The following is a 21,265-nucleotide window of genomic DNA, read 5'->3' on the forward strand; positions in this document are numbered from 1 at the left end:
AGATTATCAGAATATATCAAAATGAAGATTAAATATCGAGAACTAGTTTTGTTATAATGATTAGCAGTGTCTTGTCTAATTGTCTAGTTATCCATAAATTAATCTTGGCTACGGTCTGCATGGAATCTTTATATTTTCAAATGTTTTGGGTAACATTGTATTCTGTCAAAACTTTGAGAGCCTAATAGTCCGATGTCAGATTGACATTTGACTCTAAGTCAATATATTAACAGTTACTTGTCATAAAATGTAATGTCTAGTCATCTGTCAGTCACAGATTAAGCGATTTTATTCGATAATTTCTTCGGAAGGTAATGTGATGTATATATCATTTACTTTATTACGTGTGTGCATGATAAAGAAATTTTGATTCTACGTGAAAAAAACAAGGTTTGTTATTGAATATTATAGTTATATGTACTAAAAACGTATGTAAAAAGCTTAATTTTTATTTAATACTTGAATATTAAACTGCGCGTTCTTTTTTGGCAAACTTTAATGCAAAGTATGAATTTATAAAGCTAAATGTGTAGTTTTTTGTGTTAAATATATAACACTAACCTATAAAAATATAATTACCGATCGCGAATACCGGTGTTTACGGTTAAAACTCAGCGACCGGTTGTTTTTCTTAACTGACTATTACAAAAACGTTTCAATTTTAGAATCCCCATGGAGTATTGTCCGCCGAACGTTACTTTGGGCGAAATATGGATAGATCATGGAATATCACAATGTTTTATGGAGACAGTTTCTGCTGCCGTCATAGGTGGCTTCCTATTGGTATTTGGGACAATACAAATTGTTATGTATAAAAGGTAAGTAACTAGAAATAGAAATTTCAGTAAGAAATTATTTGATTTTTTTCGAAACATTTTTATATATTGAAATAAATAATTACACAAAATTTAAACATATTATATCATATTTACTTCTTAGAAAATTTAATGTTGTGTTCATACCAAAACTTACATTTAATTAAAATAAAATCATATTAAGAAGAAAAATATACAATGAAAATTATGGAGAACAATATTTTGTATCTATTTTTTTTTTCATTGAGAATTGGTTTATACTTCTAATTTTCATTAAGCATACACAAATAATATTATATGCAGTGTCTTGTTAAAAGTTCATTTAGAGTGCAAAGGAACAATGTTTATGTAAATAATGTACTATTTAAAGTAAGAGGAGGTCTAATCCAACTAATTATGTACTTATATATATATATAATGCCATTATTCTGATCAATGTGAATTAGTTTAAGAATAAAAGTGTATGGCAAACCCTTTGAAATGTATAAGTGCATATCAAATTTGCTAACTTGAGCCTGTAATTAAGAGGACAGTCCTTGCGGAACGCCTAAATAGCGCTTACTATTTTCAAAATATCTTAAACCTGGAGCATTGATTATAGATGAAAAAAAACATTTAGTATCTTAATAGATAGATCTCAAGTTTCACTGCATGATATTTATAAAATTTGTATCAATAACCTAGTGAATTCATCGTCAACATCACTGCAAACACTGAAATCGACCTTTTCTATTAACATTTTTTAAGCTACTTAGCTGCTAGTTTATACATGTATTTTTGGTTAAATGGGGACACAAAAGTGTAAATAATAAGTTCACCATGTTCAATTTCTGTTATATCTCACAATATTATAGTAATTTTAATTTAAATATTGCTTACTTTTTGGCATTCGTCGTCCATACTTTTTAGTATGGAGAAAATAATTTGACGGTTTTGACTTATTATTCGACATCGCTGTCAATAAATTTTCAGTCCCTGCCCAGAGCCCAAGGTGGGAGCACGTCAGTTTTTATTTCGAGCCGAGTCTTATAATTTCGCGAATCGTCTACGCACACATAGACAAGTTAGCATAAGGGTGGGGCGCGAGTGTCGTGGGATGCAATTGTTAATTTTTACTTTTCAAGATTTATCGATTATTAGTCAAGTCACATATTATTAAGTCAGTTCTTTGATAAAAAATAACGATTTTAATTGGCTTTTTAATTACCCTGTATGAATCTACTCCATGGCGTACGAATTTACCGCATTTACTGTACGAACGTACCCCTACCATACCATACCAATACGTGGGGTACATTCGTACAAATATTTTATGTAGAAAAAACCTATAACGCTTTAACCTTTTGCCATAATACTTTTGGACTTTTTTGGAACAAACTATAATATATTTGTTACACTTAAGTACAGTAGAGCCGAGATGGCCCAGTGGTTAGAACGCGTGCATCTTAACCGATGATTTCGGGTTCAAACCCAGTCAGGCACCACTGAATTTACATGTGCTTAATTTGTTTATAATTCATCTCGTGCTCGGCGGTGAAGGAAAACATCGTGAGGAAACCTGCATGTGTCTAATTTCAACGAAATTCTGCCACATGTGTATTCCACCAACCCGCATTGGAGCAGCGTGGTGGAATTTGCTCCATACCTTCTCCTCAACGGGAGAGGAGGCCTTAGCCCAGCAGTGGGAAATTTACAGGCTGATTATGTTTATTTATATACTTAAGTACATAAACTAGGTAAATACGACAATTAATCACATAGTAAAAAAATAAAATCTGAAAAGTGTACGAAGGGTAACCACTTTCCCCTAACGTCGAATTAAAAGTACAAAATTGTAAGGATGAATACAGTGAATACCTGAATGTACCTGAATGTAATGTAATTTTTGCGCTATCCTGCTTATGTTTTTCTCTTAATACGAAATTTAAAACAAACGCCAACTCATACCCATAACTCATGTCGTTTAGTTCGTCTGCTTAATTCCTAATTATTTAAATGCTTAATTAAAATAGTGCATAGTGCTAAGCAAAAACGGTTGATATATATTCCATTTTGTACTGATGCTATACTTAGTTAGTACCTTTCATGACCAGATACCGTCAACGGGCCGCCCCCCTGAATTTTGTGTAATATAAAATAATTTTAATTGACTTGTTTAACCAAGAAGATTTATGTCTTTAGTTTTTAGTTAATTAAAAAAAACTGATTAATATTTACCTCCATTATTTTTATTTGTAAAATTTAAGTAAGTGATTATTTAATGTGTCTTAACGCCCTAATTCGTTATACCTACCAACCTTAAAATATCCAGAAAATAATAATTATTTAGTTAGAGGAGAGCAGTAGAATCAATAAAAATCATAATGTATATGAGGCATCTTAATGAACTCTGACCGCACCCTATGCTAACAAATAATTTATAATTATGTTTGCGAGTGACAACCGTATAGTTAATACATTACTCGTAATTAAATGTATTTTTATAAATCCTACGTTATGAACGCGCAATGAAAATTTAATTTATTCGTTGCACCGAAAACAAGAAACTAATTGTCTCCGAGGATGCGTACGATACACTGCACAATGCAACTGTATTATTGGAAGGTACCTATGTGTGTGTTCTAAAATAAATTCTCACGCTTACAATCTACGCTCTTAAGACTATATTATAATTATGGATCATAAAAAAAAGTAAACTTACCTAATATTGATTATTATTCAGGAAATTCAAATTAACCTGTTATATAAGTGTACTATGAATTTTTTTACTTGTATCTACATATTCATCAATTTATATTCCAAACTTGTATTAGTTTCATATTACTCAATTTTTTTTTATTTACTTGAATGGTGATTGCTTTGTTTGCAGATATGCTACAGAAGTAATAGATGTTCGATCGTCAAAATTATTTTTGGTGCAATTATTTTTCACACTTTTTGTACCTGTATTGGCTGTTGTGAGATTTCTTTTACAATCCTTTGTATTCAAAGGAGGACATATCTATGGATATATGGTGAGCTTATTTACTTATATTTTCTATAATATTGACATACAAATTATGTTAAAGTATGTAGTTTCACAGTCAATTCATATGCAAATTACAAAACGATTAAGTTGTTAAATTATACTGCAAGGTTATTTCGTAAAATCTTCCAGTATATCATTTAGATTTTAAATCTTTAAAGGTTTATTATTTACTTAAATCTTACCAAAATTTGTTGATTATATGGAAAATATATTTTTAAATGCATAAAGACCATTTTACCAAATTATGATCCATACCAATAACGTAATAATTTTCCTGTCAATTGATAGCTGTTGTTTTAAATATAAGCTTCATATATTATATCCCCTGCCATTAGTTCATTTTACATTTAAAGTAGTTTTAATACCAATTGACAGACTGTGTAGACTGTGGAAGCAAAAATTTCGATACTAGCGGGTTCGATTCGCGTTTGCCAATTAAAGATGGGTATTTTAAAGAGACATACTAAATGTCTGCTAAAATTTTTAAAATATTATCATTAAAATACCTGAAAGCAATTCAATAGTATATTTGGCTTAAAAATTATTGTAATGTATTGAATTGTACTGTTTTCTTCATGAGTGATTTGTATGCTGTGCAAATAAAATAACAATAGCCATTCGAATTACATAGACAATCTGTTTCTGGATATATTCCCTGAAGATGAAAGAGAATTGTAAAAATATCATAAGAGTATTTATTTATTTAAACAAGTCAAAATTTTTTTATTAGAAATAAAATAAATTAAATTCAAATAAAAATAAGTCATCCCAATTTTTCTATCCTGCTGATATTATTTGAATGATGTTAGTAAGTAAATTATTTATAGTTAATATTTTAATGTTTTTTTATATATTATTTATTTCATATTACTTTTTAGATATTAGCTCTAGTGGTAAATCTTATAGTTTTTCCACTATCAGCACATTTAGCTGTGATTGAAAGGCGGTATCTTCTACCGTCGGTACCACCGAGAGGCCATGGATTCGTGCTGCTTGTATTCTGGGCTATGATATTTGTATCAGAAAATTTATCATTTTTAAATATCAACAAAGAAGGATGGTGGTGGCATTTAAAAGAGTAAGATGTTATTCAACTAATTATTATTATTTTTATTTGTTATATATAATTTTAATATATAAAATATAGGCAACATTCGGTAGAATTTGCGTGTAATATTGTTATTTTTCAGTCTCCAAGATCGTTTGGAAATGTCGCTCTTTGTCGGTCGTTATGTCTCCTGTATGATAATGTTTATTCTTGGAATGAAAGCTCCTGGTATAATGCATCAGTTTGAATACCTTGAAAGCGATGATGGAAATCGTAGGAACATTCCCCCTAGGGTGAGTAAAGTCTATCAATAAAAATATATTTATTAATTTTCTAAAATTGATGTTATGTACCTAAATGTATTTGGTGTAATGGACTTTGAAATAAAAATATACCAAAAAGTTTTTAATCAAACTCCGGTATTAAAAATGCAACTGAATATTGACATGTCTAATAAAATTAATTATGTTATCTTTATTAGTATATAGGTTAAGATGTCATGTCCATATCAAAATCATTTAATTGTAGTATCAGACGAAAAGAAACTAAAACTTAAGGTAATGGTTCCTTACGCGTGGCCAATGAATGAGAAAATTATATTTGCTTAAATTGTCGACGAAATGAAAAAATTGCTTACTAAAAATAATGTAAATTTCGTTTTAATTTTTTTTTGTTCATAAAATGTACGAAACCTAATCTAAAAAGTAAAAAGGTTTATAATTATTTCAACATTGTATTCGATATTGTTATCATTATTATCAGTTCGGATACTTCCATGCCTGCACATGTCATGATTTTATAAAATATAATAAAATACATTGTACATAGCTGCACGTATACAAATGTTTATCTTTGTCTTCGTAAATTTTCAGTGTTCATGATAATTGCTAGACGATCTTTGTCGTACTAGCTTTGATCGCGGTTTGATCTTTAGGCTTCTATTCATAATTAAACGCTCACTCTTTACGAGTTAAAAAGTGGAGTTCGTATAAAAAAAAGTATTTTTTTTGTTGTTAGACATACATAAGTTGCGTGCTCTTGATTTTTATAGTATTTATTTACTTACGCATGTATCGCCGTGACCACACACACACACACACACACGGCTCATTTAATTATAAATTCATAAAACATATAATTTAATATTTTTGAGATTTCTATGTTCTGAATAATTGAATAATCGTCCATGCTACAGTTAAAGTTAGATTTTATGGGCCGATGTGCGAAACGCGTTAATCTAAATTCGATCAATAAAAATACGAGTCGCTTAAGAAAATTTTATTATATTTTTTTCTAACGTCATATTCCTTTGCAGAATGACAATAGATCGACTTTCCGCAATGTGTTCGGCAAACTTCGTACACTGTTTCCTTTCCTCTGGCCTAGGAAGAGCCTGTGCTTACAAATATACGTGTTTATCTGTATACTTGCACTGCTAGCCGGACGAGTGATCAACTTATATGTACCTATTTATAACAAAAGAATTGGTAAGTTTTTATCCGACAAATCCAGATTAGATAATCTTTACTGAGAGTCATTGAGGGGAAAACCTCCTTTTGACACATTCGAAACTTATTCCAACAAAATTCCAGCAACATTGTCACAATTTCTTCCGCCGAATGCACATTTTCTCATAGTTTTTATTTTAATGCCGTACATTTGTTAAATAAAACAGTAGGAATTAAAACATGTAAGTTAGACTTTACAAGTAATCTGGTCACCGAAAGCAAAGCTACCAGAAGAAGTGTTTACCTTACCGGACAGGATTATTTGAAAACAAAATAGTTATGGTTCGGATCTACAAGCCAAAATCATTAAAGTACTGTCTCTATATCTCATATATTTACTATTTAAATATTTATTCATAAATACTGTTTGTACACTTAGAGAGTAACATTTCTATCTAATTTTCATGGAATATTCTGTTTATGTTGTGTAATTTACTGTAGGTTTTTTAAGAATAAACCGTAGCTTAACTTTATCTTAAGATCAAATCACATGCCTTAATAACAAAAAGGAATAATTTAACTTAATTTTAAAGAATAAATTAAATAATATATTATTACAAAAATTACTAGCTATAAATTGCAATTTTTACGATGTTGTTTATGTCTCGTAACACCACTAAAATCTCGCGTGACGATAAAATACATCGCAGTATATGACACTCGGTTTCCATCTTTATATGAATACGTGAATCAAAACTTCGTAACCCGTTTAGGAAAATTAAATAAAACACATTTAATGTTTATATGGAGGAGGGCAGCATAAAAATGTTTAAATATATATTTAATACAATAGAAATACATTAAAATAATAAATAAAATACATACGCTACCATGCGTTTGATACATACAAATCTATAGTAATATTATATATGCGAAAGTAACTCGATCTGTCTGTTGCTCTTACACCGCCAAACAACTGAATCGAATTTGATGCAATTTGGTATGAAGCAATTTCGAACTCCAAAGAAGGACATAGGCTTTTTTATGCCTGAAGCCTAACAACGTGGGTGACATTCAGTATAAATGAAAGATTCATAGTTTACGTTCATACTATCAAAGACAAAACTCATCATGTCAAAGTTAAAAATGAATGACACTGACATTTTGATTTTTTATTGTCATAATGACAAGGTATCATCCAGCTGAGCCTCATTTTCTTAGCTTTGCCTCATTTTCCTAGCTTTCGAAATATATCATATATTTTTGTTTGCAATGAGTGATGGTCGAATTTCGACCAATGAGCGATCACTAGTAGTAGGTATTTAATAAGCGTGCGGCATTTTGCCTACATGTACCTGTTAACCTGTAGTTTTATTAAAAAATAATTTTATTTTTGTATTTTTAACGGACTAAAAAATAAGGGTAGTAATAAAAATAAAATACAATTGTATTTTTAATTTTTTTAGCCCAAATCTGCGTCGTTTGCGAACCCCTTTTTAAAATACTTCCCATAAGTCCCATTTAAATTAAAAGGTTTCATAGTTAAAATTATATAGTTCTTACTTTTAATAATAAAATAAGTAGTAGTCAGTTTGTACAGGCACTTAATAATTATTTATTACAAACTATTTAAATATTTTATTTATCCTAAGCTCGTGTTGGATTAGTTTCCCATCAGATTATGAGAGTGGGCGAATAGAGATAGTATCTGTGGCTACGTACACACTCGACTACTGTAATATTTCCTTCGCAGTGGGCTACTCAGCGTTGAGTTAGCCGCTGTAATCAAAATCGGTCAGGAGGACATTAATGATGCAAAATATCAGAAAATACTGGCTCATTATGAGCCTCTCTAAAATCAAAAGTCGTGGGTATAATTTTTAACCTACAAAATAATAAATAAAGCCATAAGTATTTTGGATATATACTCCCAAAAGTGTAAAAAGCTTATTAATTTGTCTTAATAAAAATGAAATCGATACTGTATAGTTTAAATATATTAAAAACGTCAGAAAGCGCACGCTTGTCTCACGTTTTAAATCAGTAGTTCCCAAACTTATTTTTCTCGTGGAACACCTAATGGCGTGTGTCTGTAACCACAGTTTGAGAGAAACACTAAAATATTAACAAAATTTAAATTTGTTTAATATTGGTGCATTTAATTCTATCCTTAGTAACCCTACGAGTATTTCAGCAATTAAAATCTATGAATTTGTTAGTGATTCTTTCAAACTAATAAAAAAAAGGTAGGCACCCTTGGCATCAAGTATTTATAGTGGTGATCAAGTTCATGTCTGAACAAGCATTAAGCATTGTCGGGCGGATAGCGCTTTGCAAGTCTGTACACGAAATTGTACGTAATATCGAATACGCAAGTTTGGACAAGTAACAGTCGCTTGCCTTATTAAAATATTATTTGCTTAGTTAGGTACTTAAAACAATGTAGGTAAGCCCTTATAAAAACTATGCTTACATTTTTGTTCTTTACTATGAAAAGCAGATAAATTTTCGTGGACCCCATTAACATCTTATGGACCCCCATTTTTTATTCACGCCTACGTAGACCCCAGCAAGTCTCACGTAGACCCCTGGGGATCCACCTGGACCACTTTGGGAATCACTGTTTTAAATTATAAAAAGTTTTCAGGTTTATCGCAATGACGTTTAGGGTCACTACTATCATTATCCTGTAGACCCTCAATTTAGAGGAAGTTTTAAATTATCATCGAATTGATATACTCTTGACCTAATTATCAGCAGATTATTTTTGCAAGTTGTAAAACCTATTACACTGGGGTTCCGTAATTTTGATCTGGTTATCATATTTAACTTTTTAATCACTGACTACGCAGCAGATGCCTTTATTGAAGGATTGGAGCGTATTTTAACATATTTTCTACTCAACATTGATTTAAATTGTTACTTGTGACTGCAATAACATTGGCTGCCACACCTTTCAAAACGAAACTAAGCGTAAGAGAGCTGTCTGCTGTTTAGCGTCTTGAGCTAATAAGATAGTATCTACCCGGGAATACTGAAAAAAAAACCTGTACAATTACTTAGTGTGTAGCGACATCGTTATCATAGTACTTATTTTAATTGCTATAATTCATACCTTCTAATGAGATTAGTGTCGTTTACTTGATAAGGCTTTGTGCAAGCCCGCTGGGCACCACCCACTTATCATACATTCAAGCAGCAATATTTAGAATTGTTATGTACCTGTTTGAAAAGGTGAGTAAACCAGTGTAACTACAGGCACAATAGAAAGGCACCTGAGTCCACAAGGTTGGTGGCGTAATAGCGATGTAGGGATTATTTGGTTGTTTTTTCTTACAGCTGTCCTATGTCTATGGACAGTGGCGAATAGGTGGACGATTAGATACAATAAAAAAAATTGTGAGAGTTTGTTAGGAGTTTTGTTTTAAATGTAATTTTAGCAAAACAGCCGAATTTTAAATTATGAAATATTATTTGTCGCCCGCGGCATCGGCTTCGCTCGCTTTTTAGGGGTTAGTCGTCAGTTGTAAGACAAAAAGCCTGTATCCTTCCTTGCAGTTCAAGCTTGCTTCATACCAAATCTTATCAAATGGTTCAGTGATTTAGCCGTGAAAGAGAACCAGACAGACAGACAGAGTTACTTTCGCATTTATAATATAAGTATAAAGTTATATTGCATAAAAATTCTATATGCGAATAGCGTTTGCACCAAAAAGTTATTTTAGATAAATAAATCGTTCGATAAATTTTCATATTGTATTGAAGTGTTTCAAAATTTATTACAAAGTGCATAATATTTTGAGTGGCTTTTGAACAGATAAAACATCGTCTTCTGTCCGTGTAATACCGCCTCCTTGGTGTCGGATATCTGTGGTCCAGTGGCTAGTTATGAAGTTGCATATTAGAGTTTTTCCGTCTAGGTATTCAATAGCAGCCTACACTAGACGTAATAAAATATGTATACTGCTTTACTAAATTATCGTTAAGACTGACTATAATGAACGAAAAACAGCCAGCAACCCTTATTTGCGACCAGATTCAATTCAAGGCAACCGTATATCATAATAAAAAGAAAAAAAATAGCTTTAATTTGATATATAAATTATGAATGTACGTTCTGAGTGTATAAACGTAACAAAATCATACCCGTGTAAACCTGGCTGCGAAGAGATGCGGCCAGATGCGCAACGGCAACCATAAGTTGCAACCATGAGTCTTTATAGATGTTGCCGTAAAGTGGACGACATTTTATTGAAAAAACAAGTGAATGAAATTTTTGACGGAATAAGAATTATTAATAATTTAATTAAAAAATACTAGCGGCCACATTTTGATAGGCAACCTGGTAGATATCAAGTCTCCTAATCATAAATATGTGTAAAAATTTGGTTTTTAGCAAAAACTCGATGGGTACACTGATTCTGCAGCCGGATATCGTACTATCATTATCAGTCTAAATAACAATTTACGTGTGTGGTTGCGAAAATGTCATGTATTCATCGTAAATCATGTATCAATGCATAAAACAAAAAATGTCATACATTCGTATCTTTGCAGTTGACAGTCTTTCAATACCGCCTCTGTACTTTCGATGGGACCTCGTTGTGATTTACGTGTTCTTCAAGTTTTTGCAAGGCGGCGGCACGGGAGGGATGGGCCTGTTGAACAACCTTCGCTCGTTCCTGTGGATAAGAGTTCAACAATATACAACGAGAGAATTGCAGGTAACATGAGTAATTCATAATCTAAACAATTAGTAATATCCTATATTTTCTTAATTGCAGTTGTCCGAACATCCTGGTCGTTTATCCGGATCTCGATGATCGGAATTTAGTATAGTTTTTAAATACGTTTATATATCTATTATGTTGTATTACTGTAAGAGCTGATATGGCATCGTAGGATCTTAACCGATGATTGCGGGTTCAAACCCAGGCAAGTACCAATAAATTTTCATGTGCTTATTTTGTGTTTATAATTTATCTCGTGTTCGAGAAAAGGAAAACATCGCGAGGAAACCTGCATGTGTCTAATTACAACGAAATTCTGTCACATTTGTATCCACCAACCCATGAAATATTATTATTTAATGTTGTAAAAGAGTAACAACGAGTTTCTTGCCGGTTCTTCTCGGTAGAATCTACATTTCGTACCGGTGGTTAACCTTTGCGTTTAATACCGTTTTCTACAATGACGTTTCAAAAGTGATTGTAAGAACTTACTTTAATAAAGTATATTTTGATTTTGATTCCACAACATAATTAACTTCTAGAATTTTCTATTTTTTTAACTTAATTCTTTGCTTTTTAACTGATTGAGTAATAATACCAAGAGTGAGACTTATAAATTGTAAACGGAGCGAAACATTTTAACGTCCAATCTAAATATTTTTATTCAAATAAAACTTAATAAATATTTATGAATCGTCAATCGTTCCTTTCAACGTGTCTAACGATTAGAAAAATCGAATATACCAAGAGATTAATGAGATATAAAAAATAATGACTTCAAATATACAATATAAATAACAAACGAATATACAGTTTATATGCGATCGGCAGTCATTAATTTGGTGTGAAATAATATTATGTCAGATATATTGTGATAAAGTATTACTTATGCAAATACTTCTAATAATAAATTAAAGTATTCGAACATTGTTGTTAAGCGGTTACGCTCATATCAAAATCCTGTTTCGTATAATACGATCTCCTTTTAAACCTACAATAAGTTCCGTATTACAATGCCAATTTAATAACAAGCCCAAGGTCTAGTATTACAAGGCCTTATGTTTCTTAATTATCACGACAACTACAATACCTAAACCTAAAAAAGTATTTTCTATAATTACTTTAGTTTTTTAATCTATATATTTAGATTATTACAATATTGTTTATTTTGATAAACATTTATCATTTTGTAATATGATCGATGTTTATAACGCACGGCTTGTTTAAGTTGCACACGCATAAATAACAAACTTTTGATTGTTATTACAAGACATATATTATAATAATACTATAAAAGTAGCAATCTATTATTCCATCAGCACATTTGTGACATTGACGCAGATTCTAATCAAGCATAAAAAAATATAGCATAATTCAACACTACCCAAAATTTTGGTGTTTTCAAGATTTTTTTCTGCTGTTGAGTTTATTTATTAACCAATTGAATTTATAAGATAGACATAATAGGATATATTTATTTTACGGATCCTTAACTATTCTAAAGCATCACGAAAAGGAATAATAAATAGATATTGTTTGTATCAAATCTAGAACGATCGTACTGAAATTTATCTTTGTTTTAGCCTGCGACCTGAGTAAGGACATTCGGCATATAAATTACGGCATCGAAATTTGATACCAAAATTGTCGCGTCGAATAACATTACTATAAAAATGGGTACCGTGCATTTAACACAAACAATTTCTATCTTTTTATTATCTGTGGTAAGCCCACAACACAACAAGAGTATTCGACAAAATTTAAATAGCATCAAATTAGGTTTCAAATTATTTTAATCTATGCAATGTAATAATAAGAAAATATTGTTTTGTACGTGACAAGCATCATATTTTTCAAGTATCATATTCTGTGTCTGGTTCAATGGTCAGCCGACTAGATGACCTTAATGTTCGTTACCAACAATACTACTTGTTCAACTAATATCGATAACCTTCATAAAAGAAACGTTATGTATGAAACGATACGCAAATTTAGACACAATTATTATTGTAACTTGCAATTTTCGGCGCAGGTTCTTTCCTGAATATGACAGTAATTTTAATACCATTGTCTTATTTATTTTATTTAAAAAGAAAAACTGTCATAAGATGATTGATGACGAAACATTTCTGGTGCTTGCTTTTAGAGTCTATCTGCAGTTAACATCTTTATATACTGTTTCCGTCTTTTGGCTTACAGAAACAGGTAACATATTAGGTATATAAAATTGCAGTAAATTTAAAAATATCGTTTAATTGTAAATGTGTGTTTGTAAATTATATCTGTACATAGCACTCAAGAAAAGCTAATAAAAATATACTCAACTAGGCAACGCAATTAAATCATAACAATATGCCAAAAATTAAGAAATATTTAAGTATTAGGTATGATAATTTTATTTTATGTTTGATCGGTTTTTTTCCACTTTTTTACAACTATGTAAATAAAATTCATTGATAGCATTATTACGCTGCAAACGTTTTAAAACTCATTTTGTAAAATTATCTTTATTTTTAAGTACTTTGGGTCTAACAAAAAAACATCAACCGCTATATTCGTGCGTTATCACTTAAATTATTACTCGAGTTTGAGATTACTTTTAGAAAATATTTGCAACAATAATATATATTTAATTGAGCTCAGATAAAAAAATAATATTAAAATTTATCATACTAATATTATATACAGTTTGCTACTTCTACACAATTAAACAACTTGTTAGAAACGTTGTCCGTGACTGGAATAAGGAAATAGGGATGATAAATTCACGATTTAAGGGAAAATATGAAGCGGATCGAGTCGCGGGGAACATCTAGTTAGAAATGATACTTAAAATCTATGTTTTGAGAGCATTGTTTGAGGCTCGTTTAAAGTTTCACAATTTCAGTAATAAAATTAGTATATTTATTAAATAGATGCTCCTCGCGATTTCACATATGTCATGGATCATATCGCGTTGTTTTAGCTCATGCTCTTGCTTTATGATATTATAATATAAAAGTAAGTAACTAAGTATTGCTGTGATCCAGTTTAAAGGGTGAATTTGCCATTGTAACTATAGGCAAACAGTGACATAGCATCTTAGACTTAGGTAACATATTGCTGATTAAAGAATAGTTAATATTTCTGACATGTCTATGGGCATCTATGGAGGTATTCATTTAAGTAGTCACACTTACCATTAGGTGCCCCATTGGCTTTTCCACCTACATACATTACATTAGCAGCCTGTAAATATCCTATTGCTGGGCTAAGGCCTCATCTCCCTTTGAGGAAAAGGTATGGACCATATTCCACCACGCTGCTCCAGTGCGGATTGGTGGATACACATGTGACAGAATTTTGTTAAAATTAGACACATGCAGGTTTCCTCAAGATGTTTTCCTTTTCCGCTGAACACGAGATGAATTATAAAGACAAATTAAGCACATGAAAATTCAGTGGTGCTTGTCTGGTTTTGAAACTGCAATAATCACTCGGCCATCGCCGCTCATAGTATAGGCATTATTGCACACATATAATTAGAAAATATTTCACCTGTAAAAAACACAAAAGAAATTAATATAAAATACAATAATAACTAACGTGAAAATAACGCATTTTCATTTCAGTTAGAGTTGTTCCGACATTTACACGACTTGCCCCTCAAATGGCATTTATCAAGGAAAACTGGTGAAGTGCTTCGGGTGATGGACAGGGGTACTGATTCCATAGACAATCTACTGTCATACATTCTGTTCTCGATAACGCCGACCATTGTGGACATCATAATAGCTGTAATCTACTTCATAACGGCATTCAATGTGTGGTTTGGGCTCATTGTTTTCTCAACAATGGTGCTTTACATAAGTAAGTATAGAACTAGTTGAAGTTTATATCCTTTAGCTTGTTTTTTCTTTATTTTAATTTTCTATTCTTATAATTTAAAGAATGAACAAAAATATTGAATACAATTTTTATAAGGTCGTAAGTTTTTTTATCATATATTGTAGGTAAATAAACAATAGAAGAACAAGATATTTCCTCCTTAGATTTCTTGATTTATTTCAAAAACTACTTTTAACGTTTTGACATTTGTGATTTAATTTCAGTCGCAACAATAGCAGTCACAGAATGGCGTACAAAATTCCAGCGAAGGATGAATCTAGCCGACAATGAACAAAAAGCCCGTTCCGTGGACTCGCTCCTAAACTATGAAACCGTCAAGTACTATGGCGCTGAATCCTACGAAGTGGTGTCATATAAAGATGCCATTGTAAATTATCAAGTAAGTATAAACATAACTGATAAATTTATATATATTCTCTTTGATACAAAGGAAATTCGTTAAGATGATCTTTGTAGTATATTTATCAAAGACTTTCTTTACATTGTCTATGCGCTATAATTACACACACATTCAAGCCTCTAAGCTTAGTTTCAAGTTTTTCTTCGTATTTCTAAAAATAAGCAACTTAGTAGTAACCCAAATGGCTGTGCACTGCACCTACCATTTATAACCACAGATAATTAATCATTGAAGCTCTACAACTATAGATAAATATATAAAACTACAAAGTCACATCTATTTTTCAATCTAATATTATATATGTCATGTAAATCATTGTAGCTTACGAAGACGAAAAGAAAACTTCCAAAAATATAGAAAGGCAAAATGATTGCGTCGTATATTGTCGACATAATGGTGTTTTATATAATTTATTAAATCATAATATTATTTACTTTTTTCAGAAAGAAGAATTTAAATCCTTGATAACTCTTAACATGCTTAATACGATGCAGAATATTATTATCTGTGCTGGTAAGTTAATGACGCCAATAATAATTAATTTAATAAATTGTCACTCGTTCTCATTCCCATGTAATAAAAAATATTTATTAATATTGCATTGTCTTATCATTGTACGTGTAATTAACATTCGATCATTTTTGTAATTACTATAATATTAATTATTATAATTAAGTATTAAAATTTAGTTAAAATATATCGTCCATATGTTAAATTTTCCAAAAACTTTTTACAATCCCTAACAATTATTAATTTGTCTACGACTTCTATTAAAATAGACACTTTCAAATTAATTATAACATTATTTTTCAAGGTCAACGTCTACTCCTCCCTTATATCAATCTATTTGCAACCTCTTTTCTTCTCACTGTCATTGCTACAAAATTATTTAAGATATTTTTCTAATAAGTATTTGATAAAAATTATTATTTATTATCGTTATGTATCAATGTACGATTACTATTGTCTATATCTATATTTGCAGTATGTTACTAATATTGTTATCTTTAGAGATACCGTTTCACAATGTTTTTTTTTATCAAGAACTTATTTAGTTACACTTTGTTAGTTTATTGTGATTTACGTTTATACATAATTAGAACCTGATTCTCATAACGCCAATACATTATACTAAAGCCAATGTTCTCGCTTTCATTTGTTTCATACTAACATTTGTTCTTATAATGTAAGATCGAAGAAGAATCGCTTGTTTCATTAAAATATTTTTATTTACTGCTTATTATAATATTGCTGACTTTGTTGTTCACAATCTCTATTTTGACAGAAATAGACTTGCTTCACTAAAAGCATTAGAAAGAGATGGAGCAAAATTTAAAGTCGAAATATTAGGACAATTACAACGACCAAACCCGAATGTCTATTCGAGTATTATAAACGGGAAACTGTCTGTCTGTTACCCTTTTACGACTAAACCACTGAAACGAATTTGATGTGGAATGAAGCGAACTTGAAACCCAAGGAAGACAAAGGCTGTTTTTTTATACCTAAAACCTACACGCCCCCCCCCCCAAAAGGAAAAATCTGCGGCCGAAAACTAGTCATATATAAAATGTTCTACACTAATATGTTGCTTCCACTTACGATAACTGTATTATGTATATTCTACTAAAATTTTGTTTAACAATACTCATCGTTAAAACAACTATAAATATTTGTAACTTTTAGGTTTGATGGCCGGTTCGTTGCTGGCAATTTCAATGGTCGTCAAAACTTACGAATTAACTGTTGGAGATTACGTTCTGTTTGCGTCATATATTGTTCAGTTGTATGTTCCGCTGAACTGGTTCGGAACTTATTATAGGTAAGCTAAACAAGAGATAATAATGAATGATAATGTAAGTAGGCATTGTTTCGTTTCCCTTATCTTTAATCCGTTATATATTATATACGGATATTACGTGAGCACACATAGTGCATGATAAGCGTGGAATAAATATTTACGGACCTGAATGAGAATAAATTTCTTTTATGATAGTGAAATAGTACTTTTTATTAGCTTCCTAATTGAATGTTTATTTGTATGTATAGACAAGAAATAGCTAAATATCAAAATTTTTCCGTTCAACGTTGAACTATATTTTTTTCCTTATTACCATCGGTTGGTGCATTAAGTCTTACCTTGGAATCTATTAAGGGCAATACAAAAGAACTTCGTGGACATGGAGAACATGTTCGACCTGATGCGCGTGGACTCCGACGTGTGCGACGCGCCGGGCGCGCCCGAGCTGCTCGTGCGGCGCGGCGGGCTCGAGTTCAAGCACGTGTCGTTCGGCTACGGGCCCGAGAGGCTCGTCCTCAACAACGTCACTTTCAAGGTCGCGCCGGGCTCGACCGTCGCCTTGGTACGTATTTTTTATAAGTGAAACAAAGTCACCAAAGAAATATAAAATTATGTTTCCTAATTTTCAAATTTCTGTGTGTAATCCAGGGCCGGACCGTGAGTTTAGGGGGCTCTGGACTAATTCTACTTAGGGGCCCCACTTGAGACACACCTGAACGTAGACTTGAATTAAATTAATTGAATGGGTTTGATTAATTGCAGGATTTGCAGGGCTGCAAACCATACGATCTGTTTAATTTAATAAAATTATGGATTCTTTCACTTTATCGTCTATTTTTGATTTTAACTTGAGTTGACTTAGCTGGGGCCTCTTGAATCCACGGGGCCCTGGGCTGACGCCCAGAAAGCCATACGGTAGATTCGGCCCTGGTATAATCTCCTTCGTATAGTGATGTATCTTATTTATTGAATAAAGATAGATCATTAAGGATTCGTTCACATTTCGGATATTAGTTCTACTGCTCTCTTGCTATAGTAAATTTCGAGGTCCCGAGAATTCTGGGTTAGCCATTAAAAGTTTTTGCTTCTGACAAGAAATTCTCTGGAAGTTGGCAGCGTAATATTGTCGTGCATCGGAAAGCGATCGCCTCATGCGTTTCCCGTTGGGCAGGTGGGCCCGAGCGGCGCCGGCAAGTCGACGGTGATGCGGCTGCTGTTCCGCTTCTACGACGTGAACGAGGGCGCCGTGCTGGTGGACGGGCAGGACGTGCGCACCGTGACGCAGGCCTCGCTGCGCGCCGCCGTGGGCGTCGTGCCGCAGGACACCGTGCTCTTCAACAACTCCGTGCGGTCAGTACGCGCAGCGAACGGCCCCTCTGTATTCTGGGGCTTTATTATTATAAAGCATTTATATCTAGTATTATAGTTATATATATTTTATTTTCAGATAAGTATTAGTTTGTATATACTTATTCTACAGATAAATTAAGTCTGAGCATTTTCCGTACCGTTTTCTAATGGTGTACAATAAAGTATAAAATGTCGAAAATGACGGCCACGTTACCGCACATCGTGGCAGATAATAGTAATTTCCTACACCGTAAATGGAATTCCATCATGGAAATTTAATATAGTATTCCCTTGTGTTTTAACTACAATGGGTCACACATTTAAAACTAAAAATTCCTTAATGTAGTACAGTGCTCCAAAGTGTCATTAAAAATACTATATGATTTGACGTTCTATTTCAGCTACAACATTCAGTACGGAAAGCTAACTGCCACCCCAGCGGACATCATTTCAGCGGCGAAGAACGCCGACATTCATGACAGAATACTAACATTCCCTGATGCGTACGATACACAGGTAAATATTGCATATACTTATTTCATTTATAACGGCTTTTTGTTGAACTGTTATGTGTTAACATTATTTAAATGTAACATTAAACTACCTGGGCCATTTTTTTATTCGAACCCACCATTTGTGTTTCGTCCTGCCTTTGGATAATTTTACTCCTCCTATTTACTTGACGACTTTTTTCAGTCTCGCTAGTAAGAAACCCTTCTTTCCCTTCGATTCTTTATTTATAATAATCATTTTTGAACTTGATTTAATTTAAATGTCGATACAAACGAAATAAAAAAATATATATGCTATGATTTATATTTAAACTTTTCAATAGGTTGGTGAAAGAGGACTTCGTTTGAGTGGTGGTGAGAAGCAGAGAATTGCTATTGCGCGAACAATTCTCAAAGATCCCGCAATTGTTCTGCTCGATGAAGCTACTTCTGCATTGGATACCAACACGGAGAGAAATATACAGGTAACATTTACAATAGAATCGTTTTAGCTTACGGCTGATATGGCTGCGAATCTTGAGATTCTAATTCCGTCTTGGGACTTGAAATCGTTAAAGTTTACCGTCAATTAATTTCCAGTAACAACCTGGAGGTATATGACAATCATGGCAATGTGAGCAAAAAATTAATAATGCGAGTTAACACACATGTATCTCCTGCGTACTGCGTATATTATTTATTATAAATTTGGAATGAAAGCTTAGAAAACGGTAAGTTCAATGATCATACTGACATACTTTTTTTACATTTTAGGCGGCTCTGGCGCGCGTCTGCGCGAACAGGACTACACTTATAATCGCTCACAGATTGTCGACAATTGTGCATGCAGATGAAATTCTTGTGCTCAAAGATGGTGAAATTATCGAAAGAGGAAGGTATGTTATGTTTTTAAAATTTTATTATCTCAACAAATATATACCTAAGTTATATATTTTTTTAATATATGTTAAAATGGTTTTAATGAGACAGAACGTAACTTCAAATAATATAATTAATCAATATCATATATTACCACATAATTATATATATATATAATTATATATATATATAATTATAATATACATGTATAATATACATTATTCACTTTTCAGTCACGAATCATTGTTAGCTCAATCCGGATTCTATGCATCAATGTGGCAACAACAACTCGAATCCAGGAATATCGTCAACGGCAACAACGAAATAAACGCTGAAGGCAACAACAACAATAACAACAACAGAGCGCCGAGCCAGCCGAACGGCCTGAGCATGTACGGCCACGGGCACGGCCACGGACATTAGAATAGCTTAAGAATATAAATTATGGGGTGCTAAAAGAATCTTGTTGGATCAAAAAACATTTTTCTCATTTTCGATTTTGTGGATACGGTTTTGGAGATGTTCTTTGTGGAGTGGAGTTCCGAATACAGTATATTCAATTATTGATGATTTTGAATGGTTTTTTTTTAATAGATTCACGATTAACGTAATTTTGTATATTTCACACAGTTTTGGGCTTAGCTGAGTGTTGCATTATAGACTATATACTTATAACAATAAGACCCACAGTGTAAAATACATAGCCGTTGTTAATTGGGGAATAATTAGTAGAATTTATTATGTACCAAGAATGCTCCTACTTTGCGAGCAGAGAATTATTGTTTTAGAATTATTGGTTTAGAATACAAAGAGAGTGGTTTTTACTCAAGCTTCGAATTACTTATCGCATCACATTATATTATAAGATCCCTCAAATGTAAGGTCTAGTACGGAATATAGTTATTCGTAATTCAATTTATATCGAATATTTGATAGCTGAAATTTTTGGACTAAAACAAATTTATTTATAGGCTATCTTATCGCGGGTCGAAATTGAACATCAATGGACCGTTCGCGGCATCCATGGACCAATAATACGGTCCATAGTTTATAGTTGGTATTCAAGTTTTGTATATACGTATGTACATGCCATAGCTTCGAATTCTCTGCCTTCGATATCTCGTAACAATGTATAGAACGGTGCCATTATTGACTGATCGATTGTACGTATGTTACAATTTGTGATATGAATGAGTTTGTACATAAATAGAACATAGAACAAAAATAATTCAATATATATATGATAACATTGTGATGTTGTTACCGTGTTGTACCTTGTAGTATTAAATATATTGTGAAGGGAAATTTTATGTGCAATTTCAATTATATTAAATTGTTTCTTTTTATTTATTTTTTTTTTCATTTGAATACGCTAGTACAACCTAAT

The 21,265-nt window shown here is 32.0% G+C and overlaps 1 protein-coding gene across 2 annotated transcripts; it reads left to right on the top strand.

The window, feature by feature from the left end:
* The first annotated feature begins 189 nt into the window (after positions 1-189).
* On the top strand, positions 190-21,224 carry LOC113403381 (ATP-binding cassette sub-family B member 6). 2 transcript variants are annotated; one of them, XM_064216584.1, is made up of 17 exons: positions 190-311; positions 666-818; positions 3,685-3,829; positions 4,722-4,921; positions 5,034-5,184; positions 6,207-6,378; positions 10,897-11,063; positions 14,681-14,918; positions 15,161-15,336; positions 15,801-15,870; positions 17,044-17,179; positions 17,513-17,720; positions 18,330-18,508; positions 18,910-19,024; positions 19,344-19,484; positions 19,774-19,895; positions 20,112-21,224. In XM_064216584.1, exons 2-17 carry the CDS (start codon positions 673-675, stop codon positions 20,299-20,301), a joined length of 2,556 nt encoding a protein of 851 aa, XP_064072654.1. In that variant the 5' UTR covers positions 190-311; positions 666-672; the 3' UTR covers positions 20,302-21,224. The 2 variants fall into 2 exon arrangements, with proteins under 2 accessions (XP_064072654.1, XP_064072655.1); XM_064216585.1 differs by having other exon boundaries at positions 249-390.
* The last annotated feature ends 41 nt before the right edge of the window (positions 21,225-21,265 follow it).

The sequence above is a fragment of the Vanessa tameamea genome, chromosome 13 (genome assembly GCF_037043105.1).
Source record: "Vanessa tameamea isolate UH-Manoa-2023 chromosome 13, ilVanTame1 primary haplotype, whole genome shotgun sequence".
Taxonomy (NCBI): Eukaryota; Metazoa; Arthropoda; class Insecta; order Lepidoptera; family Nymphalidae; genus Vanessa; species Vanessa tameamea.